General features: G+C 38.9%; 1 protein-coding gene across 1 annotated transcript; it reads left to right on the top strand.

Annotated features, from left to right (window-relative positions):
• Positions 1-2,680: 2,680 nt before the first annotated feature.
• Positions 2,681-9,160, top strand: PTP4A1 (protein tyrosine phosphatase 4A1). The gene is made up of 5 exons (XM_054196199.1): positions 2,681-2,820; positions 4,295-4,387; positions 4,747-4,877; positions 6,343-6,417; positions 7,545-9,160. The coding sequence occupies exons 1-5, from the start codon at positions 2,716-2,718 to the stop codon at positions 7,660-7,662; spliced, it is 522 nt and encodes a 173-aa protein (XP_054052174.1). The 5' UTR covers positions 2,681-2,715; the 3' UTR covers positions 7,663-9,160.
• Positions 9,161-21,929: the final 12,769 nt, after the last annotated feature.

Genomic DNA, 21,929 nt, shown 5'->3' with positions numbered 1-21,929 from the left:
CATGCCTGTGATGAGGGTGCATCCTTAAAACAAAACTTCTACCAGGAAGCTGTCTGAAAACATGAAAATGATGGCTGGAGGTGTTTGGTCTGCTTTTTCTAAAGGTCCTTTGCAACATCATGTGATGCAGCTCTACCCATCTGCTACAGTCCAATCTCAATGATTTTTATCTTGTCTATTACTACTGCTGTGTTACTGAAATGCCTCTTTGGGCTTATTAATGGAGCAAAGCCATGTGTGCAGCAGAAAACGTTGCAATTCTTTAAATTGGAGTTCACTGTAAGAACTCCTGTACTGCTAAAGATGACTAGGTGACCTTTAAGGGCCCCTTCCAACCCAAACTATTCTATGATTCTATACCTCTTAGAAAACTCAACAATTGTCAAGAGTATTGATCTGTTGTGACTTCTGTTTAATACTAGTAGTTGTTAGGTAGATCCGCTGTAGTCTTACGCTGTATGGTTTAGTGCCTGCAGCGGAGTCTTGGTCTAACTCTACGTCCTAGATGGCAGTTAGCAACCACGGCTTCTTTGCATGTAGCTTTTTCTTCCTGCCCTTTGGTAAAGTGCATTAAGATACTGGCTATTATCAGGACTTACTGTACAGTCATCTTTAGGACCTAATCTTTTGAATTGGCTTCCTTAAGGTTGGGAACCTTTTCAGCATAAGCTGCTTCTTTCATAGCCCTTTGAATGGGAAGATTTGAACATAGAGCACTGAAATACTGTCTCTCTTCCTTATTTTCTCATGTACACTTGCTCTGATTATATGTGTGGATGGATGCATAGAGCTGGTTTGTAGTTTAAAAAAAGCCTGAACAATGCTATGATGGAGTTACAGCTTCTGTTTGCTAGAAACTAGATTTATGAAGGCAAAGAACTGATAGTACTGTGTCCCAGTTGGTGGGGGGATAATAAAAAAAAAAAAATCACATATTTAAGAAAGTAAGCCTGTGGTAGCAATTCTGTAGCACACACTGCGTGTTCAGCTAATCTATTTCCAAAGTGCCTTGGGCAACATTTTGTTTGGGCATAGAAATACATGGATTCCTTCCAGTGTTTGAAGTTGACTGGCCAACACAAGTAATTTTTTTTCTGCTAAATAGTTGTACACTCGATTGTGCTTCTCTCTAAGTATATGTAGTGGGCATTTGGTTCGGCTTGTATGTATCTTTTTGGGAAACAAAACTTCTCTTCCCGTCTGTTGCCTAGGCAGGTATCGTCAGCAGCGCTGGTACTGCGGCTGGGTGCAAAACTAACTCCTCTGGTGTAAGGTTCTAGAGTGCATAAAAGTATATATTCTTAGTTCATTAGCACAGCAACTGAATACACAACTCGGAGCAGCTCATATGTAAATTTAACCATAGCAAGATAGCACACCACTGGGCAGGAATAACCTGTTCAATAAACTTCCTTGTGTATGTTTTTAGCTAGACTATTGCCACTATCTTGGTATATTAATAAAGTCATTTGTGTAAAAAGGCAATTAAAAGCAGATGAAGGTTGCCATGTGTCTTCAGCCTTTAATATGTGAAGTGTTGCTTAGTTAGAAATCTGTGTGCCTTGGAAGTCTCAAAATATGTTCAAAAGCTCACGTTGTTTTGTTAGGCCACAAAGACTTTGCATTTGCTTTCAAGGCCTCCTATTTGGGACAGGCGCATTCTTTTCTACTGGCTGTTCTGTATTTGAATTAATGATGCTTACATGTGAAGTAAGTCTTTAGCCTTTAAGACAAGTGATTCTGCATCTATGTAGAAACTGATAGTTTTGTTTAAACGCTAGAAATTGTCTGATGCTAAGCTTGACTATTCAAGGAATCTCATCCTTGCCTTCATGGGACTACTTAAGATCAATGTAGCTTCAGTATGTGTTGTGATGTCTCTGAATTCAGAATGGAAAATACAGTTCTATGGGTATCCTGGAAAAGCTGTACTTTATATAAATACTGGGGTTCTTAAAACCTGGTCTTTTGTTGCTATGTAGCACATTTGAATTGGTATTTTAATATATGTCAGGTTTTGGTGTTGAAACAACCCTATATATAAATTTTGTATTAAGTAAATTTATGTATTTTCAAGTAATCCTTGCTGAGAAAGGTAGCGGGGTTCTTACGCAAACTTCATTCTTGGATTAAAAAATAAACCTCGTGAAACTGCTTAGTTGTCTTGGGTTTATTTTTTCATTTTATAATGCTTGGTGTCTTAAAAATAACTTTGCTTCACCTGTACTCATTATGCTTTTTTTGTTTTCCCCCCCCGTCTCTTTACAGCAGTTCTGTGGTGTTCTTGGTCACACATTTATGGAGTTTCTGAAGGGCAGTGGAGACTACTGCCAGGCACAGCACGACCTCTATGCAGACAAGTGAACTGTAGAAATTCATTACTACTCCACCAAGAAGCCCCCTTAAGAGTGGTTGACCAGGATAAGAAGTATTGAATTGAAATTGGCAGAGCATTTAACAACAGAATTCAGACCTGGATGGGGTAAACCTCAGTGCACTGCCTTTCTTTTGCCTCAGTATTACTGGATTGAAGAATTGCTGCTTCTTGTTAGGAGGTTCATTTCATTTCCCATTGTTCCCGACTTCATCCTTCCAAGCACTGAGAATTTCACGTGGAGTATAGTGAAGTAGACTTCAGTTTCTCTACATCACTTCTGTATTAAAAATTTTTTTTGAATCCTTTCATAATCTTGTTGCATGTTTAACTAAATCAATATGGCCCGAATGAACCGCCCAGCTCCTGTGGAAATCACCTACAAGAACATGAGATTCCTAATCACACACAATCCAACCAATGCAACCTTAAACAAATTTATAGAGGTAAGGCCAGGACAGAATTCTCACTGATGTATTTTTTTAAAATGCCTGAATAGCATGCTATATTAACAATTTCCTTCTTTACTAGTTGATAACAGCTGTGGAAGCCATATGAAGAGGTACTGAGACTGTTTGTATATTGACTTTTTTCAAAGATCTGCAGACAAATCTGTTCAGATATACTTTGTCCTTCACAAAAACATACTTCTGAAAGTGAAGCAAAGAAATAATTATGCTGTCTAGTACATTAAGTACGTTGTTTAGGTCTGAAAACAGGAATTATCTGGCAGAGTTATGTATAGAACAATACAAAGATCTGCTAGTGGTAGAAACTTGCATTTAGATTTAACTAAAGTGATGTAACACTTCCTTGCACTTATTGCATAGTGATTAAAAAGAGAATAATTCACAACACATTGTGGATCAGAACCTTAGGAACAAATAAATGGATTGCAATATGCTTTCACTGCCTATCTCCCTTCCGTATTAGCAGATCGTGGCTCTAGTGTAGCTTTTAAGGGAATCCTCTGGGTGTCAGAGTGCCTACTTGAGTGAAACTCGTGGTAATAGGCTTGCTCTGCATCCAGACCTGCTGAAGCTACTTTAAGTGTTTTGGTACATGCTGAAATTGTTTACTGAGTAAAGCCAGGTGCTAACAATGGGTTCCTCCAGAGTTACATCCTGGTAAGGTCTGAGTTTGTAATGTAGCCTCTCATTAGCAAGATTTTAGGTATTTTATACCTCTGTCTTGCATTCAGTGTGGAATAATTTACAATAAATGTAGTGAGATAACATTTGCTTGCCTTTATACTCTTAGATAAAGTATGGTTAAGCTTTGCTTCAGCATCACTGTGACAGTGTGAATGATGGATTGTTGCAGGGAGAATGAAGAATGATTGCTTTTTTCGTTTTGTTTTTTTTTTTTTTAAATGAAGGGTAATATCAAAATGGAAAGTTAAATTTTATTCTCTAGTTATGCTAACTCAGGAACTGGAATAACTTATTGTCCTGTGCTCATAATTCTTAACTGTAAGAGGTCTTACAAACCTGTTGTTCTAAGTAGAGGGAGAGAACAGGAAGATCTAAACCTCACTTGTAATGCTTTTAGTGAAGTATATAGCTTTGTAAACAGGGAAACTTCCTGTTCCTTTAAAAGGAATGATCTTTTGGAAATGGACTACTTATTTTGACAATATTTATCTGGATCTGTTTTTAAAAGAAAAAAAGTTTGATCCATCATAACAAAACTTAATCTTCAAATATGTGTGCAGAAGAGCTTAAAAGTGTCTGACATTAGCACACAGGTTTTCAGTTATTTCAGCTTTCTGTGTTCCTCAGGAGGTGGCAAATGTTTGGATGAGTTTACTTACTGAAAACTTTGGAGTCTGTTAATAAGCTAACCTATTGAGAAAATTAAATGGTAAGTGAAATAAGTTTACTCCTAAAGCGGGTTTGTTTTTTTTTTTTCATTCCCTAGGAACTTAAGAAATACGGCGTTACCACAGTGGTAAGAGTGTGTGAAGCTACTTATGACACTGCTCCGGTGGAAAAAGAAGGCATTCAGGTTTTGGTAAGTAGTGTAAAACCAGAGTTTAAAACCAGCCCACCCCCTCAAAAAAAAAAATAAAATTGACAACTTATTAACGCGTTCCAGCAGTTGATGGAGGCAAAAGCTGTACAGACATCCTCTCGTCAGGGGAAAAAAAATAATCTTATTTTGAGAAAAATCATTTGCTCAATGAAAACAGATTGAAAGGAATATATTCGTAATATTGCTGTAGTTATGCTATTAGAAAACTGTAAGCTTGAGTGGTTCCCTTAGCTGTCAGCTATTTTTTCTGTTGTGTCCCCTCATTTTTTTGTGTATGCACACAGCACACAGAGTTCTATGTTTATGTATTTATTTATGTATGTCATGCTATATTCTAGGATTGGCCCTTTGATGACGGTGCTCCACCATCCAACCAGATTGTTGATGATTGGCTAAACCTCCTTAAAGTTAAATTTCGTGAAGAACCTGGTTGTTGTATTGCTGTACACTGTGTTGCTGGTCTTGGAAGGTGGGTAAAGTTTTAAAGATCTATTGAATTGCCATCCCTGGTCAGGCTTGTTAAGATCTAGTACAAAAGCTTATTTGAGGCAAATGTAAAATAGTCAAATAACCAGTATTGGAATGACATCACACTTAAAAGTAGTTCATATAGCAGGAAACTGTTGTATGTATATATTATACTTCAAGGCCTTTTAGTCAACTATTATCATAGCGCTCTCCCAATTACAAACGAAGTAAACAAGTATATTCTTGTACCAAGCATATTGGTGAGTGTCTCATAGGTAACTTTTTTGTCTTGCTATGTTGTCCTTTTTTTTTTTTTTAATGGATTTTAGTGACTTGCCTAGAAGTTTCCTTTTCATCCCCATTTCAGCAGTATTACCAGTCTCCTTGTACCAAGGGTAGTGTAACCATTAGCCACAAACAAGTGGGGTGTTCTGGCACATTGAGACCAAATTTCATCCATCACCTATTTGGGGGATGAAAAGTGTTCTCCAAAGTCCCAGAGCTCTGTTTCTGTCTCTCTTCTAATGCCAAACCTCAAAGTTTTTATGAATAATGCTAAATATTCTCCTCTTAGCCCTGTTCCTTCTGCTTAAATACAATTCTGACACTCATGAGAACATAATGGTTTTGCTGTTATTGTTCTAGACTACAAGTCCTCTTCAGCTGCTTAAAATGGATATATGTTGGGTTTTCCTCAAAATTGGGCAATTAACTAGTTGAAAAGAAGATCGTAGCTTTTTATCATGGAAGGCTTTTTTTAAATCCCTGAACACACAAAACCATTTAAGCTTGCTACTAGATCCACAAGTCTGCTACTGTGTGGTGTGGGGTTTTGTCTTGATTTTTTTTTTTTAACCATAAACTGGTAATGTATTTGAGTTTGATTTGTGTCAAGCTTTCCTAACTGAAAACTGTATTCTGTCAGATGAAGAATACTGTGGCAAGCAAGGAAATTCTTGGAGATGTGCAGCAACCTGTGGATTGCATCTGTTCCTAAAACTTGTGACACTAGTTTAGGACTTGTCGGTTCTTATCGAACCTGACCCCTCTTCTGATTTCTGCTTTGGGGTCCTGACTGCTTCTAAGGGTGCTTGTTTGTGGGAATAGAAGCCCGTACGCAACTGTTGCCCAGAATCAATTGACTTTGAAGCAAATGGGTAAAGATTACTTGTATTTTATTCCTGCCCTCCTCTCGTAGGCCTAAAGTCAGATGAACAATGCTAAAGTTGACCAGAGTTAATTTAAACCCCTTTCTTAATGAGGATGGGTAGCTCAAAAACAGATGGTATAATGGCTCAGTTAATGTAGAAACACCTTCTGCCTGTCTCTGTTGCCTCCCCAGGGAAGAAACATGAGATAACAGAAGGACAGAAAAGAGAACTGTGGAAAGTAAACTTTCTTCGAAGTATGCGTTGGCAAATGCTAAAGTGATGTGGTTTTCTTGTTTGTTTTCTTTTTTTTACCAGAGCTCCAGTCTTAGTTGCTCTTGCACTGATAGAATGTGGAATGAAATATGAAGATGCAGTGCAGTTCATAAGACAGTAAGTACGACACTAACATCTAGCTGTTCCCAAGATTTAACATGTTGATATATCTTTGGACACTAAAGGAAATTCTGAATGCTGTTCTTACCTTAAAAAAAAAAAAATCAACCAAACAAACAAAAAAACCCCAAAAAAACCCCAAACCAACATCAAGTACACCTGAACTTTCTAACATGCATACTGCATATAGTCAGTGTTGTAGGACTTGGCCTGTGTGATGGGTGTTTTCTGTTCCTGTGGAAACCAGAATGACTACATAATTATTTGAGCAAGTTTAAAAAAAAAAAAAACAAAAAAAGCAACCAAAACAAACTAACTACATTTGTGGATCCTTTCTTTTCTGTTAGATCAAAGTGTGCTAAACAATTCCTCCTAGCCTTTTCTAGGGGTTTTTCCTTGGGTTTTTTTATAAATGTAAGTTGCATGAGAACAATTTTAGTCTCAATGCCTTAATTTTGCAGGTTTCAACTATATTTAAAAGAAGCTGCAGTTCATATGAGCAATACCAGAATATTTCTTGTATAACTGCCAAGCCTTTAAGGAATTAAATTCAGCATGTACATATTAACAGGCTGGTGTATATAAAGTGAGAAATAAGAAGCCTCGTACATAATCCAAACACTCAACAAAAATGTACCCTTCTTTCACACATTTCTGGTTTGAGAAAACCAAGAAAGCTCAATTTCTGTTCAATTTCTTATCATGGGGAGTTGTAATGTTTATGTACTTTCTTAATATTGTAGTTTTCTTCATAATTATTTTAAGAGACAATAACTTCAGCTTTTTTAAGGAAGCTATATCTCACATCTGCTCCTTAGCTTCCCTTCAAAGTTTCTTCTAAAGATCTTAATGTAAGATCTTTGGCTTGTGTATACCAGAGGCTAAAACACTCTCTAAAATGCTATGTATTCCTTTGAGCACGTGGTCCAATGATGTATTTGTGAAAGGAAGCTACCACCCTCTTTCTTGGCACTTAAATTTTAATTATCCTTATTTTGGTTACAGTCTTGACTTAATGGTGGGGGGGTTTTAAGTGACCTAAAAATATTTTTCCCTGGTTGATGATATTATTTCACGGGGCAGCAGATTAATGTTCTGTTTAAAATCCTGTTTCCTTCATCTAGGAAGCGACGTGGAGCTTTTAACAGCAAGCAACTTCTGTACTTGGAGAAATACCGCCCCAAGATGCGTCTGCGCTTTAAGGACTCCAATGGTCACCGAAATAATTGTTGTATTCAGTAAAGCTCAACAGCCTATAGTACTTCTTTGGGAATAAAGGATGGAAACCAGAATTAAGCAGACTGCATGCCAAAGACATCAGTCTGATATTTGTTTTAGTAGTAAAGGAAGCTTCCTTAGGAGTATTTAATAGGCTAAAGGCTTAGTAGAAATGCAACTTCTATGTTTAGATAAATATCCATCTGTTTGGAGACCCAGTAAATGTTTTTGCTGTACCCTGTTTCTGAGGTGTCTCCTTGTTCGTTTATTACCAATTTAAATATCCTTTAATCATGCCATTGAGTCTTACCCACCTAGTTTCAACTACTAAAAATTGGGGTACTAAAATAAATCAATCTGTAGAGAGATTAGGTGCCAAAATACCCAGCATATCAGCTACTTGGTTTTCCTTATAAATGAACATAGTTCTGATGATGTGAGAATTACCAGCGTATCTGGACCTTACTATCTTTTTTTTCTACAGTCATTTCAATATTGAAGAATATGGCCTCTAAGGTAGTCTTGCCTGCTCACTGTATGTTTTGTCTCCCACAATCGCACTAGAATTATCAGGATTTGCACAGTTTGTCTTTTTAATACTATGAATTACAGCAACTTTTTACCCCAGTGTCTGTACTTTCTGTTATCTGAACCTCTCCATTTTACAAATCATTACTCTGGTTACTCATGTAGAAAATATTTTAAATTGTACAGAAGCACACAAGTCTTTAATGTCTCCAGACAAAAAGCCTTACAGTAAAATTAATGTTGGCACTTCATGTGCAACTTAACAGAGGGCCTGAAAAGGTTGGGAGGGGCTATTTAATATTTCTAGTAAAATGTTGCCTTTGTCTTGTGCAGGAAGTATAGGATATGCCCTTTACTTTAGTAAATATTTTTTTAAAACGTAGAAATGCTTTGTTATTGTAGCTAAAAATTCTTAATCAGAAAATTTCTGAAAAAATCTTGTAGTTTCTTTTACTGTACCTATTGAAAGTTGTTTACCAACGATTGCTTTGTTGAAAGTGTGATTTTTTTTTTTTCTTTTGTTTTTCCTCCTTGAGTTTCTGCTATGACTTGGGCAGACCTCTGTAATATTTTGTATGCCTTTCAAGCTGCGTAACTTAATATTTGGATACTTGATAATTTGTTTTATTATGTAATTGATAAAATGGTGATGTGTATTAATGTTAGTTCAACCATATATTTATACTGTCTTGGGAATGTGTGGTTATAGTTCTGTGGGAGAAATAATTTTGCCAGTGTTCACCAGCTTGTAAAATCTAGTGCGAGAGCTTAAACATCTAAATAAATACTGAAATGCACTTACGAAGTTTGCTGAAACGCTCATGACTTTCACTTATTTTTGTGTACTTTGTCAGCAATCTTGAGGTGCCTAAATTCAGAATCTATCCAGGCATCTGTTTTCTTTTTTAAATCCGGGCCTGAATGTCCCCTTTGCTGTAATGTTTCCTGTTTGTTTTACTCATAAATAAATGTGGACAAAAATTAATAGTAGAAAGTACGGTATTTCTTTATGTAGCTTACTTGTGACTTCCCTTCCCCGGTGCTTCGGGGAGCTTGCTTAGTGTTCTTGAAACTGTCTTTGCAGTAACTGCAGAAGAGTATACGCATCTGTAAAGCTTGGAGAACACTTGGATCAGCAGCATTAGAATTTAATTACAAAATAGTATGATACCGTGCTTCATTGTCCAGGCTGAAGCGATGTCCAAACAGAAGATATCCCAAAATTTATGTGAGTTAAGACCTGTGTTTGAGTTTCCAGAGCGGTGACCAAACTTCATGATGAGAACTGGAAGATGCTCTTAGTAGCCAGCTGAAGTGCTGTTCTTACTGGTGATCGTAAGCTTGGCCCCATGTCTGCTTAAAATTCAGCTATGGTTAAAACACATCTTGCCTTTCTGAACGGGGAGGTGGGATGCTATGTACGACATGAGCTTCAATGAAACTTCTGAAGGATTGCTTTTGGAAAAGTATAGTCTCATTATAAAGAGCACTTTGCAATTCTGTATGATTTAAAAATCTGAAGCTGTATCATTTAGCTTAGTCTGTAAAGTAAAATAAACTCTTTAATTAGTTCAGCTTTCTTTTGGAAGTTAAAACTTGATTCAGGGGGTATTTTGATTAAAGGAATACACCTTCATTTGGCTGAGAAAACAAGGGCTTTTCTTTTGGGATGACATCTAAAGTCATGAATGTTTCTGTTGTCAAGATGGGCTAGACTTTAGGAACAATTGCAAAGACAAAACCTATAAAAAGCCTGTAAATTGGCAGTATAGCAGGTTGATGTAAATACTGGTTTAACGCAAGTTAAAAGTATTAATTTAGTCCCTCGGGGAGCTAGGCGGAATCTGTAAAACAACTACCAGTAAAATGCTTGTGAATTTTTTACTTTTTTAAAATTATTAGTGCAGTTTCTGTATGTACATCAGATTTTGCTGTATCTCCATAGGATTTACATAGGTAAGGAGGGCTGCGTTTAGGTCACGAGCTCTAACATGTTAGTGATGGGAAATTGGTCCTTTGAACTCTTTAAACTTGAGGCTGGGCTTGGCTTTAGTCCATTTTTAGTAAACAGATTTCTAAAGAGTAAAAACTTGTGTATAGTAAGTGTGTGTCTGTTAAACACAAAGGCCCAGTCAACTTCTGAGCTGTTTCTACATTTACACAAAAGAGGAAGAGACGTTTTCTGTTTCTTAGGGATCCATGTCTAACAATGGTAGGTTTGAGGGACTAAGATGTTGACCATACTCAAAATGTAAAGATAAGATAGCAGATGGAAGTACATAAAGTAAGTTTAAATTTCTATGTGATTTATATGAATTTACAAATAAAAGGGAAGAAAAGCTTGAATGGAATTACTGTTTCTTCACTAGAGGCTAAAGCCTCACATGGAAGACAGGCTCTACTGTAACATCCAATTTTAGGTGCTTAGAATGACTATAACTGCTTTGCCCCTTCTTCAAGAGTTATGTTGTGGCAGTACTTAATTACATGATGGCACATTCTTGTCTACTACGAGACTATGTTTTGTGCTGTGGACCTCATGGCTTGGGTGAGTATGGCTTGTAAATGGTGATAGTATTTATAGGATTCCTTAGCACGTAGCAGAAATTAAAAATGGGAAATAGGGGGAGAGGGAGAGCATGATCTTGCAGTTATGGCAGTGGAAGACCGATGGGTTCTCTATATTGTCCTGTCATGTAGTCGGTAAGTAATGCTGAGGAAAGACAGACAAGATATTCTGTAACTGGATATCCAAAATCAGGTATAAAGTTAAATGTGATCTCTTGCCTCTGATTCTCTCACGTGCTGAACAGCCAGTTTCCACTGAAGTCTGTAAAAACTGTATTTAAATATGTATGAAATTATGTAGTTCTACGTATTTCTGAACAGTCTTGAAGCGTTTCAGACCGAGTACTCCAAACTAGTTAATACTTCTGATTGTTAATCTCCCTGGTCTTCAGTTCTCCATGCGTAAAAGTCCATTCATTCCAGTCCTCACACAAGGAGGGCAGTTGTGGAGATAAGCAGTAATTTCTGAAGTAATCTGTGTTATTGCAGAAGAAACTGCAGGAAAATGTAATTCTGTATTGAGTACAAATTCTAGGTTAGACTTAAGTTCTTCCTTGGCAGTAGGAAAAGTAGTAAAGCGCTGCTCATTCATGTGACCATTGCTCATCCTTGCAAGTGAGATGGGGGAAAAATCTTGTGTAATTGGGTATTTGTACTTGAGAGGACCAGACTGAGGTTTCATAGATGACCTTACCTGTATTATTTTTAAGCTTCTGACTGCGCAGCATTAATAACGCTGGTTTATGAATGTTTTTTTTTTAAATGTGCAACATAATTTAAATAGTTGCTGAGAGGTAGTATTCAAAGCAATATTTTAGATTTGTTGGGATTTTGCTGTATCGTTAAACAAGTATCTTTTGTAAGTATGGGGGAGGTTGTCAGACTGGAAATCTTAGTAATCTATTTGGAACAACATTATCTTTTTGTACATATTTATGTAATCCCTACTGAGGTTATCACCACTGTAACAGAAAGAATAGTTGTAATTCGCAAGATTATTTCAAATCATAAAAGGCTGAAATTTGGTGGGCTTTCTTAATAGCTGGGAGGGATTCATCTGAACAAATACAGACTTCTACGTGTGAGTAGAGGTTTCTCTTTACTCTTCCCTCTACAAAAAGTCCCTTTTTGTACTTCTGAAGCAACTAATGTGCTAAGATACCTAAAATAGACTAGTTTAAGAGCTCTCTAAAGGTGAGAGCATAGTCTGTAAAAGGAGCATGGGGCAGCAAATTCAGTTTGCAATGTTGATATCTACAGATAGATTAAATAAATCTCACCTAACTTAGAACAATAGTTCAAAGTATCAGGTAAAGTATTGGGTATTTCTCTCAATGTACCCTGCTCTTAATGTGTAATAAACATTGACAATTACAACCTGATTTGATTTTTATTGGTATGGATTTATGCTGCAGGTAACCACAGCAAGCCTAGTTATTAGGCATTATTTTCCTCTTAATGATCACCTGTATGAATGCTGTTAATTTTGATAGATATTGTTCTACTGCGTTCTGTCCTCGGTGCATTGATAATTAATTATCTCAATAACAACACAAGTTACTTATCAGTGGAAAACATCTTTGTGAGCTAATAGTGGTTAAATAGTGGTCTGACAAGAAACGATAAGGACAGTGCCAAAAGATCAAGTTGCCTGCTTCAATTTCTGATTCAAATGAGAACTCTTTCAAAGCACAGCTGAAGAAAACCAGGTACCACAGTGTGTAGATACATGGGAATGCTCAGCATAGAAATACCCAAATAGTAGAAGATACTCAGCCTCAACACTACGCGTAACCTGGGTCAGTGTAACAAAACCTAAATAAGTATATGGAAGGGGTATTTTCTATTGGGCTGGAGTCCTAATTCCACTTTACTGGTGGAGTTAGCAGTAGCAGATCCTTAACCTTCATGTAAATTTTGACACAACAATACTTTATAGAATCATAGAATTGTTAGGGTTGGAAGGGACCTTAAAGACCATCTAGTTCCAACCCCCCTGCCATAGGCAGGGACACCTCCCACTAGATCAGGTTGCTCAAAGCCCCATCCAGCCTGACCTTAAAGACTTCCAGTCCCTCACCAGCTTTCTTGCAGGCCCCCTTAAGATACTGGTAGGCCACTACAAGGTCTCCTCGGAGCCTTCTTTTCTCCAGACTGAACAACCCCAACTCTCTCAGTCTGTCCTCATAGGAGAGATGCTCCAGCCCTCTGATCATCCTTGTGGCCCTTCTCTGGACACGTTCCAGCACGTCCATATCTCTCTTGTAGTAGGGGCTCCAGAATTGGACGCAGTACTCCAGGTGGGGTCTCACGAGAGTGGAGTAGAGGGGGAGAATCACTTCCCTCAACCTGCTGGCCACGCTTCTCCTGATGCAGCCCAGGATACGATTGGCTTTCTGGGCTGCTAGTGCACACTGATGACTCGTGTTGAGCCTCTCGCCTACCAGCACACCCAAGTCCTTTTCTTCAGGGCTGCTCTCAAGCCAGTTACTGCCCAGCCTATATCGGTGCTTGGGATTGCTGTCACCCAGATAGAGGACCTTGCACTTGGTCTCGTTGAACTTCATGAGGTTGGCATAGGCCCACCTCTCCAGCCCGTCAAGGTCCTTCTGGATGGCATCCCTTCCCTCCAGCGTGTCAGCCGCCCCACACAGCTTGGTGTTGTCGGTAAACTTGCTGAGGGTGCACTCAATGCCACTGTCCATGTTGCTGACAAAGATGTTAAACAAGACCAGTCCCAGTACTGATCCTTGAGGGACTCCACTTGTCACTGGCCTCCACTTGGACATGGACCCATTGACAGCCGCTCTTTGGGTGTGGCCGTCAAGCCAGCTCTTTATCCACTGAATTTTCAGTCCATCAAAGCCATATTTTATCAGCTTGGAGACCAGGATGTTATGCGGGTTTTGCCAGCGAGTTTCACAGATGCTTGTTCTGAAGAAGACAGAACTTGAATTACATTTGGGCTTTGGAGGAGAAATAATTGAAGACAATAAACTCTTCTTCCCAGCCCACAGGACCATGGTTAGGATACTGATCTGAACAGGACAGTGCCACTTCAGCATTGTCACACACTTCATTAGCCTGGTACTAATAGGGGCCGTATGCTACTTAGTTTGCCTCCTTCAATTCCCCAGTAAATCTGCACGTCACAAGGTAGAGCATGCAAACCCTGAGCTTTTAACATTACTTGTAACATTAACATTACCTTTAACATTTCAATTCAACTCTACAACAACCTTTGATTCATCCTAATAAAAGCACATAAAGGCAATGGAGGCATAGCAGATCTGCAAAACCGTGAAGGGGTTCCCTTATACTGCAAGTACAATCATCCCTTTAAGCTTGATGTACAAGGTTTTCTACAGTAACACACACCACCCTATCCCAGGGATGGGCTACCCTACTCTCCACCATTTGGCACGGCAGGATCCTCACTTCTCCCTTCCAACAGGGAGTTCCTTGTAAGATGCTATAGAGGATGGGTACCTGGCAGGAGCTACGTAGCCTGGATGCTCTCAGGCACTGCCTCGCGTGTCCCCACATGGAGTGTCTCTGCACCATATCTTTATCCAGTCAGGATTAACTTGGCTGCTGGGCAGGCTCTTTTTTCTAGGCAGACACATGGTAGCCGTTTCCCATTTTAATCTAATCAGTCAGACGATTTTATAATATCCAATCACTTTGTGCTGTTAAGGAGGCTATCCTTCTGTTGGAGAGTGTGCAAACTTCCCCACATTTCTGTTTAATCACAAACCTGACTTGACCTTTTTTGCATCTCCCATTCTCAGGCTTCATGCGGATGTCTGATCCCAGTTGGCTCTTTGCTGCGTACGGCTTGTTTCATACCGTAAGAGTCTTGACCTCCCAAGTTCTTGACTTCCTTATATGGTAGTTTTTGTCAGTGTAGGGTTGATGGTTGGACTAGATGATCTGAAAGGTCCCTGCCAACCTAGGTGATTCTATGATTCTATGCTGTTCCTATTTTCCCTGTCCAGAAATTTGTGGTCATTTCTATTTCACTTGTCTACTTGTCCTTAAAGGTCCCCTCTGGACTTCCTTAATTGGTACCTAGTTTTCTTCACTGAAAAAAATTAAGTACTATTCAATGTCACTTTGTGTTTACATTCCTCTCAATTGTCCTTCAGCACCACCAAGTATTTATGCTACTTTAAACTTGGGTGTCTGTGAGTTCTATTAAATAGCAAGTCCTTCCCCCTTGTAAGTGTAAAAGGAGAAAATTGTGAGGTTCTGAGCCAAGTCCAGGAAGAGAATCAGAGACAACTATCCTATATTATTGGGTTGTATCAGTAGAATGTTTTTGAAGGAAATCCCTTAATTGTCCCATATAGAGACACAGTAATTTAGATTGGACAAAACATTAGGAGGTGAGGTGATCTAGTCCAATCCTGTGCTCAAAGCAGAGCTAACTTCACAATTAGACCAGGTTATTCAGGAGCCTGTCTAGTCAAGTTTTGAATATCTCCAAGGATGGAGATAACTCAGCCCCTTCCAGATCTCTGTTCTAGGGTTTGACTGCCCTCCCAATGAATAGCCTTCCCTTGGTAGCTAGTCAGAATTTTCCTGGATGCAATTTGCCTGTTTCTCCCACTGTGACTTCCAAGGGAGTCTGTCTCTTCCTCTCTACATCCTCCTGCTGCTGAGATAGCAGCAAAAGTCCCTCTTCAGCCTTTTCTTAAGGGTGAAGAAACACAGATCTCTCAGCATGCCATATGCTCCAAGCCTCTAATCATCTCGGTGAGCCTCCACCAGGGTTCACTCCAGTTTGTTAGTATTTTTCTTGGACTGGCGAGCTTAAAACTGGACACAGTACTCCAGATGTAGTCTATCATCACTTCCCTTGACCTGCTGCCTGCTGTCTTTCTGATGCAATCTTTCTATTCAATTTGTCCACCGGGTCCTTTCTGCAAAGCTGATTTCTTGACAAGTGGACAAGTGGCCCCCAGCCCCCCCGGTGCTTGGGCTGTTACATCCCAGATGCAGGACTTAACAACGTAAATAACATCTGTTGCTCTCCCTTCATCCACTGAAGCAATCGTCTCATTGTATGCTATCAGGCCGGTCAGACATAGCTTCACCTCAGTACATCCAAGTTGCTTGTACGCAATCCCTTCTTCTTCTTGTGCTTAGAAATGGCTTCCAGGAGGATTTGCTCCATAACCTTCCTGTGAAAGGAAGTGAGGCTTGAGGGGTCTGTATTTCTCTGGATCCTCTTTCTTGCCTTTCTTGAAAGTGTGCATTGTTGAGAGATATTAGCTGTTTAGCTTAAGTTTTAATTAGAATATATTGCTTAGGCTTATAATATGGTGTGATTTATGCTGTTTGCTTAGCTTTACTTGGCATGAGCAGCTAGATTTGCTGAAGCCTTTAGGCCGCAATGGAGTTAATTTTCTTAGTAATTATCCTAGCAGCTGGTACAGCGCTGTGTTTAGTCTTTTAGTATAAGAAAAATGTTGATAACACACTGATGTTTTGGTAGTGTTTTCCCTAAGTCTGAAACTTTTCAGTTCATGTTCTGCTGGTGATCGCAGGTGCATAAGAAATGTAAACCAGAAGATAAGGAGGCTACAACCGTCAGCAGAGACTGCAGATCAACAAGATCAGAGCAGTCAGCAGCCTGCCTGCCAGGGCACAGAAAAAGAATTCAATAAGGTGTTAGAAGACCCCAGATCAAAAATCGGACTAAAAAGATGCGTGAACAGCACGTGAGGGGCAGGTGTATGGATCACAAGGGTATAATTGCCCAGGGATTTCTTTGTTCAAAATCCCTCCCTTTTCAGAGGCACCCAGCCCAGGCTGACCCTGCTGCCGTACCTTTCAATTAAATTACTTACTTTTATAAAATCTGACGCCTAAGACTCTGCTGTGGGAAACCTAGCGTCGAGCCTGAAGAAGAAGGGGGGAGCGTGCCCAAGAGTCAGTGTTTGCGTGTGTGAGGAGGGGAAAGGGGCACCCATCGGCTCACGGGGGTCACTCGCTGCAAAGGGACCCTGGTCCTGGCAGTTAAAGACTCGGGTGGTGTGTGTGCAACTCCTTGAATGGTGTGTGAATGCTCGGGCAGCGGCTTCTCCTTTAACATGCATGAAGTTTTCCTTCCTCCAGTTATCAGAAACCTCCCCAACCACCATGACCTTTCAAAAATAAGAGCAGTCTCACAACAGCTTCAGCCAGTTCCACCAGTAACCTCGCATGCACCCCTTCTGGTCCAGTTAGCTTAATTGCTCCTAAACTCCATCTTTCTCTATTGTGCCTCAGTGTTGAATAAGAAGACAAAGTCTACAAAGTTTATGGAAATAAAGATGTAGAATGAGAATACTTCACATGGAAGCAATTCCAAAGAGCTTCATCTTTTCTAGTTGGAGAGACTGGAAAATGTTAAAATCCAAATTTGGAAAGAACTGACTCTTCACATTTCAAGTTCAGAGGCAAGAGGTGCTGAACTCTTCTCCCTGGTATCCCATGATAGGATGCGCAGGAATGGTTCAAATCTGCACCACAGAAGGTTTAGACTGGACATCAGGAAGCATTCTTTACTGAGAGGGTAGTCAAACACTGGACCAGGCTTCCTAGAGAGGTGGTTGATGCCCCAAACCCATCAGTGTTTAAAAGGCATTAGGACAATGCTCTTAAGAATATGCTTTAGCTTTTGGTAGCCCTGAAGTGGTCAGGCAGTAGGACTAGATGATTGTTGTGGGTCCCTTCCAACTAAAATTACTCCATTCCATTCCATTCCATTGGTGTTCTGTGCCAAAGTCAGGGGCAGGAACCCGGCGGTACAGTTTTGTGCATCTATTGTAGCTAAGGCTGGGATTGAACCACGCAACTGCGGTTGTCTCCCTCGATAACCAACCTCTCTCCCTAAGGAGCACTGGGAGCAGAGGCCTGTCGGTGTCATCAAGATGTAGAGGCCGGGAACAGATTTACTGCAGAGCCAAGTGGTGCGCAGCCAGCATCCCCATGAGCACTCCCACATCATATAATGTTGGTGACGCATAGCTCTGTAGGTTCCCACTCATTCAGACTGCAAACATAGTACTGTATAGCTGGAGATTAGCAAGTTCAGTATCTATACATAAGAATGGCGAAAAAAATAAAGGGGTGTGTGATGATAATTACAAATTCTGAGCAGAAAAACAGGTGGAATAAAATGCAGAATGGATTTTCCAGAGGTCATTATGCTACATGAGAAATTATTAGTTAAAGTGGAGAAGGGAAGATAGTAGAACTGTTTTAAGGTGGGAAAAAGTGGGAGACAATAACAATGGAAGGCTGGAGAGAGGTTGAGTGGAATTTCTCAACAACTGATTTGTGAGCTGCACTTGGTTTTTGTATACATATATATAATAATAAATTTATAATACATAATATGTAAGCCTATGTATAATATATAAAAATTATATAGACATAATTAGTTAATAGTATTACATAAAGCCTGGAATATGATCAAGAATTGTGCTGACTGAGGAAGATCAGAATAGCATGCACAGTCCTTCCTTCTTATGTTTATCCAAGAGAGATGAATTCAAACTAAAGCATGTGTGCTTAATAAGATTTCTTCTCCAACTCTGCCAAGCCTGAAGAACTTTTAGCAATATCACATTCAAACTTTGAATATTTTAAGGTCCTTTATTTGATTTTGCTTTCCAGAGTGGTGTATCATATATCCTTCATTCATGAAGAAATTTATTTTATTGCATTTTTCCTTAGTCTTTATTTATATTTTTCTTTATTTAGAATCATGTGATTAAGAAACAATTCGCTTACCTCTGTACAGTGGTCACCTTAAGGTCTCTTGGTTCTGCGCTCTGATATTCAACAGAACAGCCCCTCAATTCAGCAATCCCAGCCAAAGGCCTATTGTCAGCCTCTGTTTCTAGCACCATGCCCATGCCCCTGCTACTTGACGCAATATCACACTTGTTGGCAGGAAAAACACTTAAGACAACTGGTTTATTGAACAGACATAGAGTGTAGAGATGAATGGAGAACATGTGTGCTAAGGAAATACAATGCTCAACCTTACTGGAAAAGCAGAGAGGAAATCTCACAAGGCAGAAACCAGCCTTACAGAAAACTTGTACAAATTTTTAATGCAAGATATTTCATATATACACCACAACATATATGAATAAAGCTATAGGAATATATATAGAAAATTACTTATATGAATAAAATTTTCATAAAATAATAATTGATGCTCTCTCAGATCTTGCATTACAAACATACAGAAAAAAAGAGCATTTATTAAAAATAAAATTATTTTTTACTATCATTTACTACCATAAGTTTGTCTCCACAGAACACAAAAATTAAGGTTAACAGTACTGGAGTGAAATCTCGAGTATTCAGAGGATTAGCAGCAGCTCCATAGGCAACTGCCCAAACTAGTTTGGGAGATAAGTCTCAAAAGGCCTGTTTTGTGCTACCTATCGTAGTTTGTTTTCCTCTAGCTCCTAAACTTCAATCAAAGATTTTTTTTTCCTGTCTTACACAAATCTCTGCAAATAATTGCAACTCCATCTTGTTTTCTGGGATAAAATGTCTTTTGTATTCCATTGGGTAATTCTTAATAAGCAGCTTGTAGCCTCTGTATGTTTTTTATCTCTACTAAACCCTACCCTTAGTCATACAATCAATGGCTAAACATCCTTTGTCTTCAGAACCTCAGCTTTGCTCACCAAGCGGTATTGTTAATTTCCAAAGCCACAGTTCCTTTCACCTGTGGAACTGAATGTTTTTCTGCTGCTTTCTGGAGTATGACATGCAACTGCTGTTTGATTCGCCAACTGGCAGCTGATAACGAGTCTTTATGTGGGGAAAGAGAATGATCTTATCTTAAACCTGGTGGAAAGTGGGTAAAGTGGAACATGTTACAGTTCCTGTACTAACTAAAGCAAGGAAAGGTGGGCAATGAAAGGAAAAGTCGTGTCAAAATCAGATATTCTTATTAAAAAGATGTGCATTTTCACTCTGAGACTAGAAAATTTTAGATTATTGGCTGCTATTGTTCTGCATTTGAAAAAGCCAAAGAATTCTTATTACAACAACAAATAGAAAAGAAGTGAAGAACTAGCAGTTTTACATTTCGCTACGGATACTTGTTCACAATGGTTTACACGCGATAGGCTTCAAATGAGCTAACTATGGAGCTTCCTGAACTATTGATATTGGCAGTCTGCTGTTCACCCTGGGACAAATCACAGCAAATGTGGTATGAAAGTCAGTTATCTAATTATTAAGAGGTGCAAATGTAATATTTATGACTTTTCAGAAAGCAGACAGCAGAAAACAATAAGCTTGTTCAGTGTTGTATATTCAGATAAATGCAGATAAGTGCAACTGCTGCTGTAGTATATATACTTTAACTTCTTTCAGAGGTCTAATTCTGCTTTGTATGACATTGTAAGAAGCTACATAAATTACAAAATAAATGCAACACTTGGGTGTTAAAATAATTTCAATCAAGTATCTTGACAAAAATCAGCCAGCCATATCCGGCCAAAAAAAAAAAAGATGTTCCTGTGAGACTTTGCTTGAATAGTTATTGGCCTACTGCTATAAAATATCTCAGCTTTTGATAGTGGCAGATACTACCCTGCAGCATGGGAGAAAACCTGTTAGTCTGCTACCCATACCCAACAACTTCTTCATCCAGTTAAGTGTATGGAGCAATTTCTACATTTTTGGAGAATGGAGCTCCTTTCTACATTTTGACAACTGGAGAACTAGTAATTAACACTCAAAAGCGAGCCCTGATTAAGACCAGTACAATATCTGACTGTGTATAGCATATTTTCAAAAACAGTGTTTAGAAAAAAACATGGAAGGGCAGGGGAGGGTTGTACAGAAAATCATTCAGGAACCTCTTGGAAAGAGTTGTGACTGCAAAGAGATGTGGAACTATAAGCAAAGAAACTGCCTTCTGCTGCTGCTGCTGCTTTCTCTTGTGTTCAGGGCACTAGTAGACTGTTTCCTGAAAATAAATAGGTTGCTTTCCAATAGAAACAACTTGCAAGATCTGGACTATTATCAAATAGCTCATGTGCAAAGGGATGACGTGATAAAAACATTGCTAGGAAAGATAGCAGATGGTACAGTTGTAATTGTGTACAGCTGAGTTGTCATTGTACACACAGACCTCTGTAATACCTATTAAGTTGTTCATTGTGGTGTTTTCTTTTTTTTTCTTTCCCCCAAATGTTAAACTAAACCATAACATAGGTGCTACAGGTGGGTAAGTTCACTGTATATGTGACAGGCAGTTGTGACTATAAAGGGACTGGCACAGCGTGGGTTGTGGCAAAAGCGAAGTATACAAAGTCCATTAAACTGAGATGGGTTCACGGGAGTTCTGTGACTTTTGAAAGCGTGAAGAAAGAACTGAATAGGGCAATGAACAATGATCAGATTAGTAGCAGTGCTTTGTCTGGTGCTTGTTGTCAAAAGTAATGAGATCAAAAGGGTTGAATGCCGGAAAATTTGTGCGATGCAGTGGGATGCAAATGTGTTTAACTGAATTTCACTTCAGACAGTAATTTCATTTCTTAGTACAATCTCGACAATATATTACGGGTTTAACGCCTTGTTAAGAGACTGTGCCTGAAAAGCCTTTGAAGAAATTAGTGCTACCAGCCCAGTAGCTCAGTCCTGTGCCATCATAAGAAGGCAGTATTTTTTTAAGGATGCTTGCCTTGAAAAGGAGAAAGAATTTCTGAAAGTGGGAAAGCACAGGAAGAAAACTGGAAAAAAGAAAACAAAACAAACTAAACCAAACCACTTGTAGTGATTTGCATAAAGGTCTTCAAAGAAGGACAGAGAGAAAAAAATTCGAGGGGGTTAAAAACTGTGCTCTGCTTCAAAGGTGTTACTATCTTCTTGCAACTACCCTGTGTAGTGGCTGAAAATGTCACTTTGTTACCGTGCCTTCAGTTTAAAGACTGTTAAATTTCGCAGTATGAGGAATATATAAAGGCTGTGTTAATATACAGTAATTCAGAAGATACTTCTAAATTTGACTTTTAGAAATAATGTTCAAAATCTCTTCCTCTTTTGGGGCTTTATTCAACTTGAAACTTGGTATACGCAATAAACCCCCAGTACCGCACTCTATACTACCCATCAGGCTGAAAGAAGAATAACATGCTGCATTTAACTAACACTAAAATGCAAACTGG

This window comes from Rissa tridactyla, chromosome 3, assembly GCF_028500815.1.
Source record: "Rissa tridactyla isolate bRisTri1 chromosome 3, bRisTri1.patW.cur.20221130, whole genome shotgun sequence".
NCBI classification, from domain to species: Eukaryota; Metazoa; Chordata; class Aves; order Charadriiformes; family Laridae; genus Rissa; species Rissa tridactyla.
This window is presented reverse-complemented; position numbering and strand designations above follow the sequence as displayed.